The sequence below is a fragment of the Neomonachus schauinslandi genome, chromosome 16 (assembly GCF_002201575.2).
Source record: "Neomonachus schauinslandi chromosome 16, ASM220157v2, whole genome shotgun sequence".
Taxonomy (NCBI): Eukaryota; Metazoa; Chordata; class Mammalia; order Carnivora; family Phocidae; genus Neomonachus; species Neomonachus schauinslandi.
This window is the reverse complement of record NC_058418.1, coordinates 49,587,630-49,602,827: the sequence shown is the minus strand read 5'-3', so window position 1 is coordinate 49,602,827 and position 15,198 is coordinate 49,587,630. Positions and strand designations below refer to the sequence as shown.

General features: G+C 47.1%; 1 protein-coding gene across 2 annotated transcripts in view; it reads right to left on the bottom strand.

Moving 5' to 3' along the window:
* NUDT7 (nudix hydrolase 7) overlaps positions 1-8,177 on the bottom strand; it is a 29,007-nt gene extending 20,830 nt beyond the window's left edge. The window contains exons 1-3 of one of the 2 annotated variants that reach the window (XM_021702766.1): positions 8,048-8,177; positions 5,765-5,918; positions 3,220-3,378 (exon numbers count right to left, since the gene is read on the bottom strand). In XM_021702766.1, coding sequence (XP_021558441.1) covers positions 3,220-3,378; positions 5,765-5,918; positions 8,048-8,145 — 411 coding nt within the window. In that variant the 5' untranslated portion in view covers positions 8,146-8,177. The remainder of the gene's footprint in view (positions 1-3,219; positions 3,379-5,764; positions 5,919-8,047) is intronic. The other variant, XM_021702771.1, reaches the window with a different exon arrangement.
* Between the last annotated feature and the right edge of the window lie 7,021 nt (positions 8,178-15,198).

Here is a 15,198-nt window from a genome sequence, read left to right as displayed (position 1 = left end):
TGCTCAAGGTCACGGCCGGGTAATACTTGGCAGAGACCAGGACTCACCGGCCTGCTGCCCACACTCTAGAGCACAGTGCTTAAGGGCTATGAAGACACACATGTCGCCATATCTCAAAGAGATGGCACATCAGCCTCGCGCAGGTGGAGAGGTCTCAGCTGCAGCTCGGATTCAAGCTCTTCCTGAGGGCTGAGCTACGAGCACAAACTCATCCTCACCCTAAGGGCCAAACTGCTAGGCAGGGGTGTGGACAAGCAACTTAGTGTGGTCAGTACTGGCCCTCGGACTCACGTATCAGAGTCTGAGGAAGTAATTGGTAGGAAAAAAAAAAATCAAAGCCACAAGGGAGATAATAGTTTAGGACTGAACATTTCAGATGGGAAGTCAGGCACGTTCACCATGGTTCAAGCTTAGAGAAGTCAGAGAGACTCTGGAAATTTGTGGAGGAAGCAGCATGTCTGGACACACAGTTCCCAAAACACAGGTGTCTGTCTTGGAAGGAAAAAAGGATGGTGGGCGCATGGCAGACGTTGTAGGACCAAGGAAAGACTGCATTTCGGCCACTTGCCGAGTTGGAATCCCGTGGAGATTGGCTTCTGCTGTGGCCACAGGGACGAGGCCTACTTCAGGGCCCCGGGAGGAGGCCACCTGCTCTTAGAAACATTCCCAGGAAAGGACACGCCACCGAAAGGCACCAACATGTTTACAGGAGTCGAAGCTTCGGAGGGGGTGAAGTGAAGGAGAGTGACTGGAAATGTGTGGGCCATGTGCAGAGAAGAAGGAGAAATGTCTCCTGAGGCCACCGCAAACAGCAGTACATACACGTATGGCAAAGCGACTCCTGGGGTGGGCTTGGAGGGCCATCGCCTGCCCTGGAGGGTTAGCAGGAGGTGGGAAACAGCCAACAGCACCTCCTCTAGCTCTGACACCCAAAAACATCTCCAGGCATTGCCATGTTCCCTGGGGGACAAAATCAGCACTCGTTAAAAACCACTGAATTAGATTCTGCTTGTAAGTGTTCAATCAGTGGTACTTTTGCACTACATTTAAAAGATGTGCAAGGTCTAAAAACAAAACCACCCTCGCTAGCAATTCCAAACACAGGACACCCGTTCTGGAAAGCCTTTGTTCATTCTAACTTCTTGATAAGGTGATCGGCATCATTATATTAAGAGGAGGTCGTTTTAGAAATCTCCGGCCTCAGGAGCGTCTGGCCCACTGACATCTCCTGAAGACCAGACATCCTCCTGTGGAGACTGTTGTATTCTCTTCACAGGCAGGACTCAGTAGCTCCCGGGTGCCTTGGAAATAGGAGTTACTCTCACTTTGGGAACTTTTTACCATTAGGGTTCAATTTGTCAATAGAGTTTTAAAATAAATCCCCCAAATAGGCTGGGGGATTTGCAGATGCCGAGCGGAAGGGGTTCCCATTAGAAAACACAGTTGCCTAGGAAGTAATTGATACATTCCTTGTCCTAATCCCATGTTTTCCCCTCTCATTTAGGAAGCATTTACTTGAGAGGCCATTAGCTTCTTCCGAACTAAATCTCCCTTGAGTGGTGACCTTTCTGTTTTGAAAATGGGCCTGATTAAGATAGATGTCTCAGCATCACTGATCATCACAACACTGTATCACCAAGACTGTAAGGCAAACAGAACATAAAGGATGGTCGGACCCACTGGTTTTCTAATTGTTATGCATCAGTGGGACTCTCCTCTTGAAATAAAAATGTACCTGAAAGTCCAATGTATAAAACATACAGTTTACACCTACTTCCAATATGTGATTAGAGCACTTCCCTGTGGTATTCTTCCCCAAGCCCATAACCCTAGCTTAACCGTGAGGAAAATATCAGGTAAATCCCAAATGGAGAGGCATTCTACAACATACCTGACCAGTGCACGGAAGAAGTGTCAAGGTCACGAGAATAAGGAAAGTCTGAGAAACTGTCACAGGCCAGAGACTAAGGAGACATGACAAACAAATACAATACAGTATCCTAGATGAGATCCAGGACAGAAAGGAAGACATTAGTAGAAATATTAGTAAAAGGCAAATAAAGTGTGGAGTTTAGGTAACAGCAGGGTACTAACATTGGTTTCTTAGTTGTGAGTTGTGACAAGTAGACACCAGTGGCATACCGTGTTAACAATGGGAGGAACTGGGTGCGGCTACATGAGAACTCTCCGTAGTATCTTTGCAACTTTTCTGTAAATCTGTACCTATTCTAACATTGCAAGTTTATATTAAAATTTTTAAACCAATAAAATAATGCTGTTATCCGAGCATAAATTTACAACATTTACTCCGTCTGAAGTCAATTAATACAAGTTATAAGTTCACGTGAAATAAGATCTGGGTATTATATGAGTCCCAGAATTCATTTTGTTGCTTTCATGGTTTTTTTTTTTTTTCTTCATGTATACAATCAAGGATCCTGATTCATACAGAAATGTAGTTACAGGGGCGCCTGCGTGGCTCAGTTGTTAAGCATTTGCCTTTGGCTCAGGTCATGATCCCAGGGTCCTGGGATCGAGCCCCACATCGGGCTCCCTGCTTGGCGGGAAGCCTGCTTCTCCCTCTCCCACTCCCCCTGCTTGTGTTCCTCTCTTGCTGTCTCTCTCTCTATCAAATAAATAAATAAAATCTTAAAAAAAAAAAAAGAAAAAAAAGAAATGTAGTTACAAATAGTAATAGTTCTTAAACAGCTTGCCTAGTGATCTCAGGGTACTGCTCAATTAATGTGATATGGAGAAGCTTGATTCCAAGGTATGTATAAAAATTAGTGTATTTAGGACAAAGGTAATGCACTGGTGGCCTCCAAGAAGCTAAAATTTGGAACACAGCATGCTCAAATGTGTGATATTTTTTCAAATGAATTCTCAAAAGAAATGTATACTGGCGAAAAATAAATGTAAATTGAATCTTAAAGAAAGAATTCTGAAGCATCTACAGGGTTCTACAGGATCCAGTTTGAAAACAATGATGGAGTTTGACCCTTTCATTTCTGGATGGGCAAAGAGGGGCCCAGACAGGCAAGGGGGCTTGCCCAAGGCCAGTTAGCTCACAAGGGGCAAAGCCCACATAAGAGCCAGTCTCTTGACTCTAGGGACAGCACTGTCAAGGGTCATGCTTGGCCACACGTGGAATGCTGACGACCATGGGTCCACTGGGTGGCCTTGACAGTGTAAGTAAGCCAGTTCCACTCGAACACTTACGTCAAGCAGATATGGCACCAGGCAGCAGACAACCTCCACTTGGTGAGGATGCAGCCCTACTTCCTCCTGGGCTTCCCGGAGAGCTGTAGCCACATCATCCACATCTGCTGGTTCAGACTTGCCTCCAGGGAAGCAAACTTCTCCAGGTGACCTTCTTAGCTGGATATTGAAAGAACAGAACTGCGATGTGGGATTTCAATTCTGGTACCACGCACTCATTCAACAAGTAGTTACTGAACTTCTATTTTGTGCCAGAGACCACTGCCACCCTGGTGGTAATAAGGGGGGGGAGTAAGACCACCCCCCCCAAAAAGTTTTTACTTGAATCCCTTTAAAAAAATGACCTTTGAGAACTTCCTTCACTTGTAATTTTTCTCTACTTGCCCCTAAAAGATACCATACACACGAAACAAGATCTACGCTGATGGGGGAGAAAAGCCAAAAGGAAGTAGAATAAAAAGGGCCATGTTATCAATAGACCGCCTTGACTGAGTGCTTATCCTGCTCTGGGCATGCTGCTTCACAAGAAGTTTTTCCACTGAGCCCTCAGAACAGGTCCACATGCTGTTATTTTTTAAAGATTTTTTTTTTTTTTTTTTTTTTTATTCATGAGAGACAGAGAGAGAGAGAGAAGCAGGCTCCCAAGGAGCAGGGAGCCCGATGTGGGACTCGATCCCAGGACCCTGGGATCATGACCTCAGCCGAAGGCAGACGCTTAACCATCTGAGCCACCCAGGCGCCCTCACATGCTATTATTTTTTAAAAGCATTTTTTTTTTTGAGGTGAAATTTACATAGCCTAAAATGAACAATTTTATTTATTTATTTATTTTAGAGAGGGAGAGTGTGAGCAGGGCGGGAGGGGCAGAGAGAGAAGGAGAGAATATGAAGTAGATTCCATGCTGAGTGTGGAGCCTGACGTGGGGCTCAATCTCAGGACCCTGAGATCATGACCTGGGCTAACTTTGCTCTAGGTTCCAGAACTGGTAGGAGAGCCCATACTGAAGCAGGAGGGATTGAAGACAGGTGCCCCTTCCCCATTTACTGGGAGGAAACCCATGAACTCTACTTGTGTGACTCCAAGAAGGGGTGCAGCTCCAGGAATGCCTGGGAGGGAATTTCTTGCCCCCAGAGCCAGATAGGTATAGAATCAGATCTAATCAGATTTAAATACTCTTTTTTTTGTTTGTTTTTAACGTGATCTTTGCACACCAGAGTTTATGGTCTAAGATGATTCTCACATAATAATCAACAGGCAAAGCTACCTGGGTGAAATAGTAACCAGAGATCCATTTTGGTCTTGCCTCAATTGTCTACATTATTAATCATCTGACAGTCTGAAAAGTAATACTGAAGTGCTTCTCCTCTGCTTTTTGGCAGAGCTGAGAACAGACCCAGGCCCCCTGGTTTCCAGTTAGGTATCTCCTGTTGGAACCTGGATTTTCTAACCTCCTGTGTTTATGTGATTGTTGCCCGACCCAGACCCAGAAGAATCCACATGAGTCTAATCCCAAACCTACAAAACTTCAGCTGAGTCTTTGGCTTTCTTTTTCCCCGAGGGGATACTGTTCATTGAGGTTCTGCTTTGAAAGCCATGCTTATGGCCCATTTTCATTTTTGTACTTGGGATAACTCTGAAGTTACTGCTTCCCCAACTTTTCCTCAGAAGCACCCTAACAGCAAAGGAGAATGACTGTATCCAGGCGTGTGCCCAGGGGAACTCCATTCCCAGCGCAACATTTCTTTAAAGTAGAATGGTTTCTCTGAAAACCTCAGGCAATGTCTAGTAACAGCAATAGTGATGGCAGCTGAAACTGACCAGAAACCTTGCCAAGTGCTGGGGTCAGTTTAGGCGCTTTGCATTTGTTTCCCTGGGAAATCCTCGCAGTAGCCCTACGAAGCAAGCACCAGTACTTTGTCCTCATTTTGCAAGTAAAGAGACTGTAGCACAGAGAGGGTAAGTAACTAGGACAAAGTCACAGAGCTGGAAAGGAGAGAGCCTGCATTCAAACATCGGCAGCCAGCTTCAGGGCCCAGGCTGTTAATTTCTGTGCTCCAGAATTTTCACAGTGTACCTGGGGTGGGGTGGGAGGCTTAAACAGTGGCTGTTGGCAGCGGCACTGTGCCCCCCATCCCTGCCAGGACAGGGATGTCTGGAGACATCTGTGGTTGTCACAAAGGGGTGTGTGTGTTTGTGTCCGTATTACTGGCACCTAGTGGGTAAAGCCCAGGGATGCTGCTAAACAGCTCACGATGCACAGAACAGCTCCCACAGCAAAGAATTATCCAGCCCAAATGCCAATTGCGCCAAGGTTAAGAAACCCTGGTCTAAAAGTATTTCAAGTTACTTCCTAGCTAAATTACTTATTTTTCTAAACCTTTCCAAAAAATGCCATGTTATCCTGCGGTTTCTTGGACCCCTGAACATCACAATCTTGAAAGTCCATTTGAGAATCCATAGCCTCAAAATGTGTGCAACTGACAAATTTTTGTGGGGTTTTCAAATGTCCTGGAACTTGAATGGCAGGAGCCCTTTTGTCACCTACCTTCTCTGACCGGAGGGTGAACAACAGGTGGAGTTTTCCTTCTTTTGCCAACAATGGTAAAAGGACAGAATATTTGTTAGACGACAAGTGAGAATATTTGGTCCCAACATCATGCTTTTTTAAGCGGGCCTTAGCATCATCTATCAAACTGTTTCTAAAATGGAAACAAACCAAACATTTTAGTAACCAGAGTCATGATAAAAAGCTCCTCGTCCTGCCTATGTTTCCGTTTCATTGTGTGTCTTGGAGCTTACCATTTCTGACTCTCATTGTATTTTTCAATAACAGAGCAGAAACGGTAACACCCAAATCACATGACTGTTGGCAAGATAAAATGAGCAAAAAACTACTAAGAATACAGTTTAGTACACAAGTTCACTTTGAAACCTAAAATAGAAATTATGGTAAAATATTCTTTCAACGACACAACAGTTAAATGTTGAATTCTTAATTATATTCAAGTAAGACAGGTTTGGTAAACAAGTCATTGTAAGGTTAGACAACTCTCAGCTTAAGGACTTTTTCTTAACCTGGCCCTTATGTTATCAAACCCTTATGTTTTCAGTTGCCTTACAACAGGGGTTCCCAAACTTTAGTGGCAACAGATTTACCCAGAGGGCTGGGCCCACCCCACAACTGCGACTCAGTAAGTTTTGGGTGGGGCCTGGAAGTTAGCATCAAACTCCCAAGCAATGGTGATGCTGATGCTGTGGGCCAGGGGAACCCACTTTGAGGACCATTACTGATAATGTGCAAGTATTTGGATATATAATAAGTACATTGGGTGCCCTGAATTCATGACTGTGAATGTTTTGGTCCTTTTGACTGGCATTATTTTGTTGCTGGTTCATGTAGTAGTTTAAATAGTGTCCCCCAAAATTCATGTCACCCAGAAGGCTCAGAATGTGACTTTATTTGGAAATAGTATCTTTGCAGATGTAGTTATGGATCTTGAGATGAAATCATCCTGGGCTCTAAATCCAATGACTGGTGTCCTTGTAAAAGGAGAGGACACAGACACACACACATACACACAGAGGGAAGAAGGCAATGTGAAGACACAGGAAGAGACTGGAGTGATGTTGCCACAAGCTTAGGAACATCAACATCCATCAGAAGCTGCAACAGGCAGGAAATTTCAGACATCCAGCCTTCAGAACTATGGGAGAATAAATTTCTGTTGCTTTAAGCCACCACGTCTGCGGTACTTTGTTATGGCAGCGCTAGAAACTAACGGTGTGGTTTTCATTTTTCTCAGGGAAAGGCAGTCTTGCATCCCGGCCAAAATGAGATATTTAAGTCAGGCAGAACTGGTTTTAAAGGGTTTAGGAGTGACCTCTCCAAGTCTGTGACATGCTTGAAGAGATCTGTGAGCATGTAATGACACTGTTCACATACTGTGACTGCAGTCCGCCCGTGCCCCATTAATGGTAAGGACTGTCATAAATGTCTCCAGCATGAGATGGGCAGTGGCTTGCGGGAGGTGTTTGCTACTTTGGGCTTCTTTCTACGTGGCGGGTTGCTCACTAAAAGTGACTGGGTGACAGCAGTGGATTTCAAAAACGACCAAACACCTGAAAAGCATGCTGGCACTGGAGGGGACTCCGGAGTGCATCCCATGCACACAGGCCCGGGTCCAGAAAACTGGCCCGCCCGAGTTCGCATTGGGCTGAGTGAGTGTGACTTTTGAGAGGCCCCCAAAACTGACCAGAGGGACCGGCAGTAGCAAAAGTCTGCAGAAACGTGTCTGTCCACATTTGGGGCTGGTCCTTGTAACAACCACCAGGAAAACACCACAGTAGCGGCCACCCTGTTCTGAGCATGCGCTCATCCTACGCACTTTCCACACTTTTCTTTTTCTAGCCTCGTAACAGCCCAGCGAGGTGAGGACGTGATCCCGTCCAGGCTCAGGAAGGTTAGGTAACTGAGAGACCCGAGCCTTGAACCCAGAGCTGCCTGGCATGGGCTGGTGGTTTCTGGGGGTCAAACTCCAGAGAAGCCCTGAGCTGAAGGGGGAAGGCAGCTGGGCAGGGGGAAACGCTCTGCCCGTGGGGAAGGGGCGCGAACCTTTGAGGCTGGGTGTGAGCCCACGGGGCCAAAGCTCGGCCCAGGCGGGCCGGAGGAGGTGCAAAGGCCCCGGGACCCCCGGGGCGGCCAAGTAGGCTAAGCGCACGGAGCGCAGGCTCTGCAGGTAGGCAGGCGGGCTCGGCAAGAACGGCCCCGGCACCGCGCTCAAGGCCGGGGCAGGCCCTGCTCGGAGCGCCAAGGGCGGGGGAGGCTTACCTGACCGGCTCCGGCGACGCACAGGGTCCTGACATCCTGCAGGGGAAAGTTTGTTTCCGCACGGAGACGGCCTCAGAAGCGCTCGGCTGGGTGGACATGCGCAGAGCAGCCGCGGCCTGGGGCTGGGGGAGAGGCGGGGCCTAGGAGGCGGGAGATGAGGCGGGGCCTAGGGCCTTAAGGAAGGATCGGGGCGGGGCGAGACGTGGGGGCGGGGTGGAGGGCGGGGCTTAGGGCCGGGCTGTTTGGGGTTGCCTAACGCGGTTTCTGCTCAGTTCCTTAATCTTCCCCAGGAAGGAGAAGCAAATGAGGAATCCCGAGGTTCATCGTTGTAAAAAAGGGAAGGGGGAAAAAAACGTACAAATGCATTGCTGCTGATTTGAGAGGGTTCTGACACCCGCATTCACTGTTGCTAGGAGGTTAAGTTGGTTCAACTCTTCTGACCAGCAGTCTACGCGTGTTTCCTGAGCACCTACTGTGCGCCCGCAGGATGCAGATCCCACAGCGAGCCCAAAGACCCGTGGAGCCTACAGACAAGTGGGAGAGAGAGAGAGAGACATGGATCAAATAATTGCGTAGATAAAGCAGAGACCTTTAATCCTTAAGAGTATATGAGGGAGGGGCGCCTGGGTGGCTCAGCTGTTAGGCATTTGCCTTCGGCTCGGGTCATGGTCCTGGGGTCCTGGTATTGAGCCCCGCATCGGGCTCCCTGCTCAGCGGGGGGGCCTTCTTCTCCCGCTCCGCCTGCTCGTGTTCCCTCTCTCGCTGTCTCTCTATCAAATAAATAAATAAAATCTTTAAAAAAAAAGTATATGAGGTAGAAACGTGGGTGAAGCACGTCAGAGAAGGCTTACCAGAGACAGTGGAAATGGGGCGGGCCTCCAAAGCATCTGTGCTCCAGGTATGGTCCTCGGACCAGTGCATGAGCATCACCTGGGTGCTGTTAAAAATGTACATTCTGGAGGGGCGCTTGGGTGGCTCAGTCGGTTAAGCGGCTGCCTTCGGCTCAGGTCATGATCCCAAGGTCCTGGGATCGAGCCCCACATCGGGCTCCCCGCTCAGCGGGAAGCCTGCTTCTCCCTCTCCCACTCCCCCTACTTGTGTTCCCTCTCTCCTGTCTCTCTCTCTCTGTCAGATAAATAAATAAAATCTTTTTTAAAAAAATGTACATTCTGGGTTCCACCCCAGAGCTGCTGGATCAGAAACTGGGGTAAACCCCAGCAATCTGTGCTGTAAGAGGTGTGTAATAATCGGAGAGCTACTGTAAGGTATGTGTGGAAAGCAAATAAGGGAAAGAGGCAGGGGAGAGGGTCCCAGAAAGAAGAATAAGTTTGTGCAAAGACCCCAGAAGTGGCTGGAAAAGAGTGAGTGGGAGAAAGCCTGGTTTGAGCTGACACTTGTAAGACACCAGACTTCAAAGACTTAAAGCCAGGCTGACTTCTCCATCAGGCAGAGGCACAGGAGGTACAATGGCTGGGGCCCGCAGTAACTTTGGGCGCTCACAAAAATGTTTCAACTTACATTCTTTTAAAATCAGAAGAAGAGGGGTGCCTGCATGGCTCAGTCGGTTAAGCATCTGCCTTCGGCTCAGGTCATGATGCCGGGGTCCTGGGATGTGCCCCTCGTTGGGCTCCCTGCTCCGCAGGGAGTCTGCTTCTCCCTCTCCCTCTGCCCTTACCCGCCCCCCACCAGCTCATGCTCTCTCTCTCTCCCAAGTAAATAAATAATCTTTAAAATCAGGAGAATAAAATGAATATAATGATAAGCAACATGAAATAATGAATGCAGCCTGGGTTACATCCTTCCTTATACCAGTGCAGTCATAAAATATAATTATTTTGTTATCATTTTATGGAGGAAGGGGTCCACGAAAACAATATTGCCTAGAGCCCCATGAAAGTCACAGGGTGGCCCTCGGTCATGAGACAGTTGAGCCACAGTTCCCAAGACCTTTAAAACCACTCAGCTCAGATATTCACCTAGCCAGTACTTGCCAAGGCTGGAAGAACCCAAACTAAAAGCTTGATGACATCCAAATAATAATGCTAATGGCGCATTCACCCACATTAGCGAACTTAATTTGAGCAACCGCACGATGTTATTTCCATAGGGCCATTACCCTCCTCACTTTCCAGATTGGGAAATAAAAACATGTGTAATATCACATGGCTAGGGTTCAAGATTAGCTGGTTCTGACCTCTGTGTTCCTTTCTTTTGACACCACTTCTCAGAGGCAACTGACCTATGAATTATGCGGATCTGATTGTGAATGAGGAGACAAATTACATCCCTCATCCAATATCCACTGTGTAGCAGCTGTGTGCTAGCCATGTCTAAGATGGGGCCCCTTGACCTCTAAGGCCTCCTGCTCTATTGGGGGGTCTACACCAATCAACAGGACCCTCAGCTCTCGTAATTCAGTGTGTTCTCAGCTCTGGATGAGAAGGGATGGGAGAGGGGTTCAGGATTAAGTTGAGGGCTGAAAATCATTGTCTGAGGCTTTTATTTGCTCTTCTTTTAGACATCCTTTGATTGAATCTTCATTTTGAAAGTGAGCAAGCTGAGGCTCAGAATAGTTGACTGCCTTGCTCATGGTCATACAGAAGGTAAATGGTGGAGCCAGGTTCTGATCCCATCCACCGAGCTGCAGGTGGCACTCCAGTGGGATCCGAGAGATAGGTGGGATTTCAAGAGGCCAAGGTGGGAAGTTGACATTCTGGGCAGAGGGAAGAGCAGAAGCCAAGCTTGGGTGAAGAGTCTTGTTCAGAGGGGGAGGCAGTATAGTGGAGCTGGAACAAGAAGGGACGTTTTGCAGAGTAGAGCTCTGGGAAGAGGTAAAAAGGCTTTGGAAGCCAAAGCAAGATGGAAGTTGAACTTCTTCCCGAAGGGAGAGGAATAACAGGTCAGGGGTTCCCAGAAAATTTCCGTGGAAGCAGGGTGGGAATGGATTGAAAGTGGGGCAAGGCCAAGAGGTGATCAGAGGGCTCTTCCAAAAGTCGGGGCCCAAGGAGCAGAAAAGGAAGCTTTAAATCTTCGGAAAAATTCACACACTCCCCAAATCAGAAAGTCAAGAGTGTGGCAGGGGTTTGGGTTACTTTAATGTATAACGTGGCGTCCCGAGATGCTTTGCTGCGTACCAAGGCTAAACGCACAGCGTCTTCTTTCAAGATCAGAAAAACTGCTGTAAAAATACTTAGTTTTTATGGCTTTTGTAAGGCTGGAAGCCACAGCACAGGGAACATCACAAGGTGAAATGCATCATAATCAGATTATATATGTATGGGTGTGTGTATATCTCTGCAGCTGCAAAACAACAGAGGCTTCAAGGTTAACCGGCAATGTCTTTTAGGGGAAATGACTGGTCTCTGTAGTTTTTGCATGCAGATTTGTTGGCAGTGACATAATTCTGGAAAATGTGTCAAAGAGAAGCAAAGCTATGACAAGGGCCAGGCCAGCCTGCGAAGCTCACACCTCCCTGGTGCAGTTCCGTCAGAGAAGCACATCCCAGAGGCCAGGGGGGCCCTTATCTGCAGTCCACCTACCTGGAAACTTTATTTGAGCAGCACCTCAGGGCCAGCCGGGGTGGTACAGAGATAAGAAAATACCAATCAGCCTTCAGGAGCAAAGGATATCTGGGGAAAAGACCTACAACAAACAATTAGCTTTAATGCCAGGTAAGTGCTTTAATCCAGGAAAAGGGCTAAATGCTCTGGGGAGTGAGGAGCCCCAGCGAACAGTGAATTCCGCCTGGACGTAGGCAGTGGGGTCTAGGTAGGCTGTGGAGAGCGGGTAAGATCCCAGGGAACATCTAGCACTGAGCATTATTTTCCTAGGCAATCTGAGTTTCCTCTAGTCCTTCAGTTTGCGGGAGTGTCTCAAATTCTTGGAGGGAAGTCTTAGGGGAAGACTTTCAGAGTAAGTCTCACATGCACAACCAAGCATACTGGCTACATTTGCCAAGGAGACGCTTCCCTCCTCCCCCCTGCCAGCTCACAGCCCCAGCCTCCATCAACTCTCCCCCACCCCCAAATCAGACTGAGTTACGGAGCCACAGCCTTCCCCCCTTTTAAGGAGAGGGAGTTTAGAGAGTTCTTTGAGGACTAGGTTTAAAGAGGAATTTCTCTAGGGCTCAGTGGTCCTCAGCCTCAAAATCACCTGGGGCCAAGGATGCTGCATGGACACCTCAGTGCCCCAAATCCCACCCCACAGGTACTTATCTCAGGGTAAAACCCACCTAGGAACATGCATTTCTGAGCAAGCTTCTAGGTGATTCTGCTGTAAAGGTTGAGGACACTGGGTTAAGGTTTCCAAAAGGAGATGTTTGATGTTGAGAAGATAAAGCCACCTCCTTCTAGCACTTGCTAATGTGGCAGGCTCAGAAGGAAGGACAGATGGTGGCCACCATGCCAGAAGCTATAATTCCTGGTACCACTGGAACAATCTTCCTTTCTGGTCTTGGGAGTTGACAGTTTGGGCAGATCCATCTCAGGAGAGGCTCCAGGGAAACTGAGTGGATCGTTGTATAGAAAGTAGGCTGGGGTGGACAGATTCCTACATGATGGGGTCCTTGCCTTTTTTTTTTTTTTAAGACCTGTTGAAAAGGAAAGAGTTTATGAGTTTGGGTCAGTACATTCTCTGGTCAAGTGTCCATTCTTGGCTAGGCATGGAGTTGGGTGTTAGAGATATAGAGACACATAGCGGTTGGTCTTCTCTCTTGAGGGTTTGGTATCGAATATGGCGGTGAGTAGTTTTAGTCTGCACAAGAATCTCCTGGGGCTGATTAAACATGTAGGTTCTGGGTGGCTCAGTCGGTTTAGCATCTGCCTTCTGCTCAGGTCATGATCCCAGGGTCCTGGGATCGAGTTCTACATCGGGCTCCTTGCTCGGCAGGGAGCCTGTTTCTCCCTCTGCCTGTAGCTCCCTCTGTTTGTGCTCTCTCTCTCAAATAAATAGGTGAAATCTTAAAAAAAAAATGTAGGTTCTTGGGCTGTGGCCTCAGGGATACTGACTCAGGTGGGGCCCGAGCATCCACATTTGTGTCCCAGCCTTTGGGTAATTGTGATTTTAGTGTATGCTTTGAAGTGGGAGAAATGAAACTTGAATCTGAAAATAAAATAAAATAAAATAAAATAATAAAATAGTGGAAATCAGCCTGGCCCAGGAAGTCTGGATAGGCACTTGAGCCACAAAGTCAGTTACCTGAGATAGCCCTTGATTTCTAGCAGCAGGTGTGGGCTAGGAATTAAAGGTTAAGTAGGGATTACAGGGAAATGCTTTTAGTACTACCCTCAATTACAAAAACATAAATTGCTGAGGATTTATTTCCCGGCACTGCAAATGTGATTTTTCAAAGTAATTCATGGTGTTTTCATCCACATTTAATTTTCATTGTGTAACAATAAAACAGATACATGCTTTCATATTAAAAATGGCTTAAAATCTCTGCGTTTCGGTGAGCCAGGCTGGCAAAAAACACGAAAACTGATGGGTGTGCATCGTTCATCTATTTTATATCATTGTTGGTTCTCATTTCTGTGCCCCTTTAGAAATGAGATAAAGATTAGTTATGTTTGATTCTTTACTGTCATGTAATCTTTGTGTAATGGAACCCTCAAGTAGGTTTAATTACCAGTAACAACTGTGCTGGGAAATCTGTAATCTGAATGAAGGCTCAGTCTAGGATGCACGTAATGGCGTGACTGTGCTGCATGAGGAGAAGCAGTCTGGTCCCAGTTAGCTTGGGAATTAGTTGTGAAATTGGCTTAAGATTTTTCCAGTGCATGCGGGAAGCTCAGTGTCTGCAGAAGAACCACAGACTCTGCCCCGTAGGGAATTCACCTTGGCCTTTGCTACCTAGAACTCACAACTCAACCCTGGTTGACGTCTCTTGCAGTAATTACAAGTGGGTGGGGGAGGCAGAAACTCAGATCCCTCACCAAATCCAGACTCCACCACTCACCCATCTTGATGCCTATCCAACCTCGGCAGAAAGCACGCTATCTGCGCTCTGCTTGTAGGAACGATACTCAGGCATGCAGCATCTGCTGGTGTAACTGGTATAATAAACACTGCTGGGTGGGCAGAGACACAGACGGACAAGCCCTTGGAGAAGATGCTGCCAATTTGCTGCTCGCCTCTGGTCTTATGTTTGTCCCATGGCTGGCTGTCTTAAAATGGCCACATAATAGTGTCATCGGGGACGGAGGGTGCTGGTCATTGCTGAGGTCTTCAGTGGAAGCCAGAAAAGGATACAGGCTATTTTGGAGCAATTTCAAGGATCTGGTAGTAGAGGGTTATGCTTCCAGCAGCGCTGTCCAGTAGAACTTTCTGCAATGAGGGAAATAATCCCTGTGTTCTCTAATGCAGTGGCCACCAACCAAATGTGCACTTGAGTCCTTGGTGTGCCTGAAGAACTAAATATTTTAAATTGTATTTACTTTCAGGTAATCTAAATAGCCACATGTATCTAGTGGCCACCATATTAGCACAGTCTGAGGGTTGTAGTTTCTGAGTTTCCAACCGTCCTGCGACCTTCTTGGAAATACCAGCTCAAGTACCGAACTTCTAGTTCAACACATGCTTTGGGGAAAATTCTTAGAAGTTTATTCCTAGGGTATATTTGGGGGCTGGAGCCCAGAAGCAGGCATCCTTATTAATTCTTTTCTTCTACAACAACAAACGTGAGCTCACATTCCTGCCAGCAGACACCCGACTCCTGTCCTCGCTCCTATCATATCAGTGAGGATTTGCATCAGGCCTCTAGATTTACACAAGACAAAAAGCTGTTATCATTGAAAGTGCTTAATTGTTGATGCCTACTCCATGGTGTGAGCTGTGTTGTCATGCGTTGAACACAGTGAAACCTTCATGGGGGATCCTGATCTGCTGCTCCAAATAGTACCTAAAATACCGCCACTCCTTTTCCCCTTAACCCACTTTATTTCTCTCCGAAGCACTCATCACTGGATGATACCATACATGTTAATTTTCTGTCATTCCCTGCCTCTCCCCACTGAAGCCGCAGCTCCAGGAGACAGGAAGCAATACATCTTTCCCCCACCGCTGTCGCTGTAGCACCCAGATTTCAATACATATTCTTTGGCTAAATGTGGAAATGAAGAAAACATTTCAACTGGGCTTTGAGGGATGGGAGG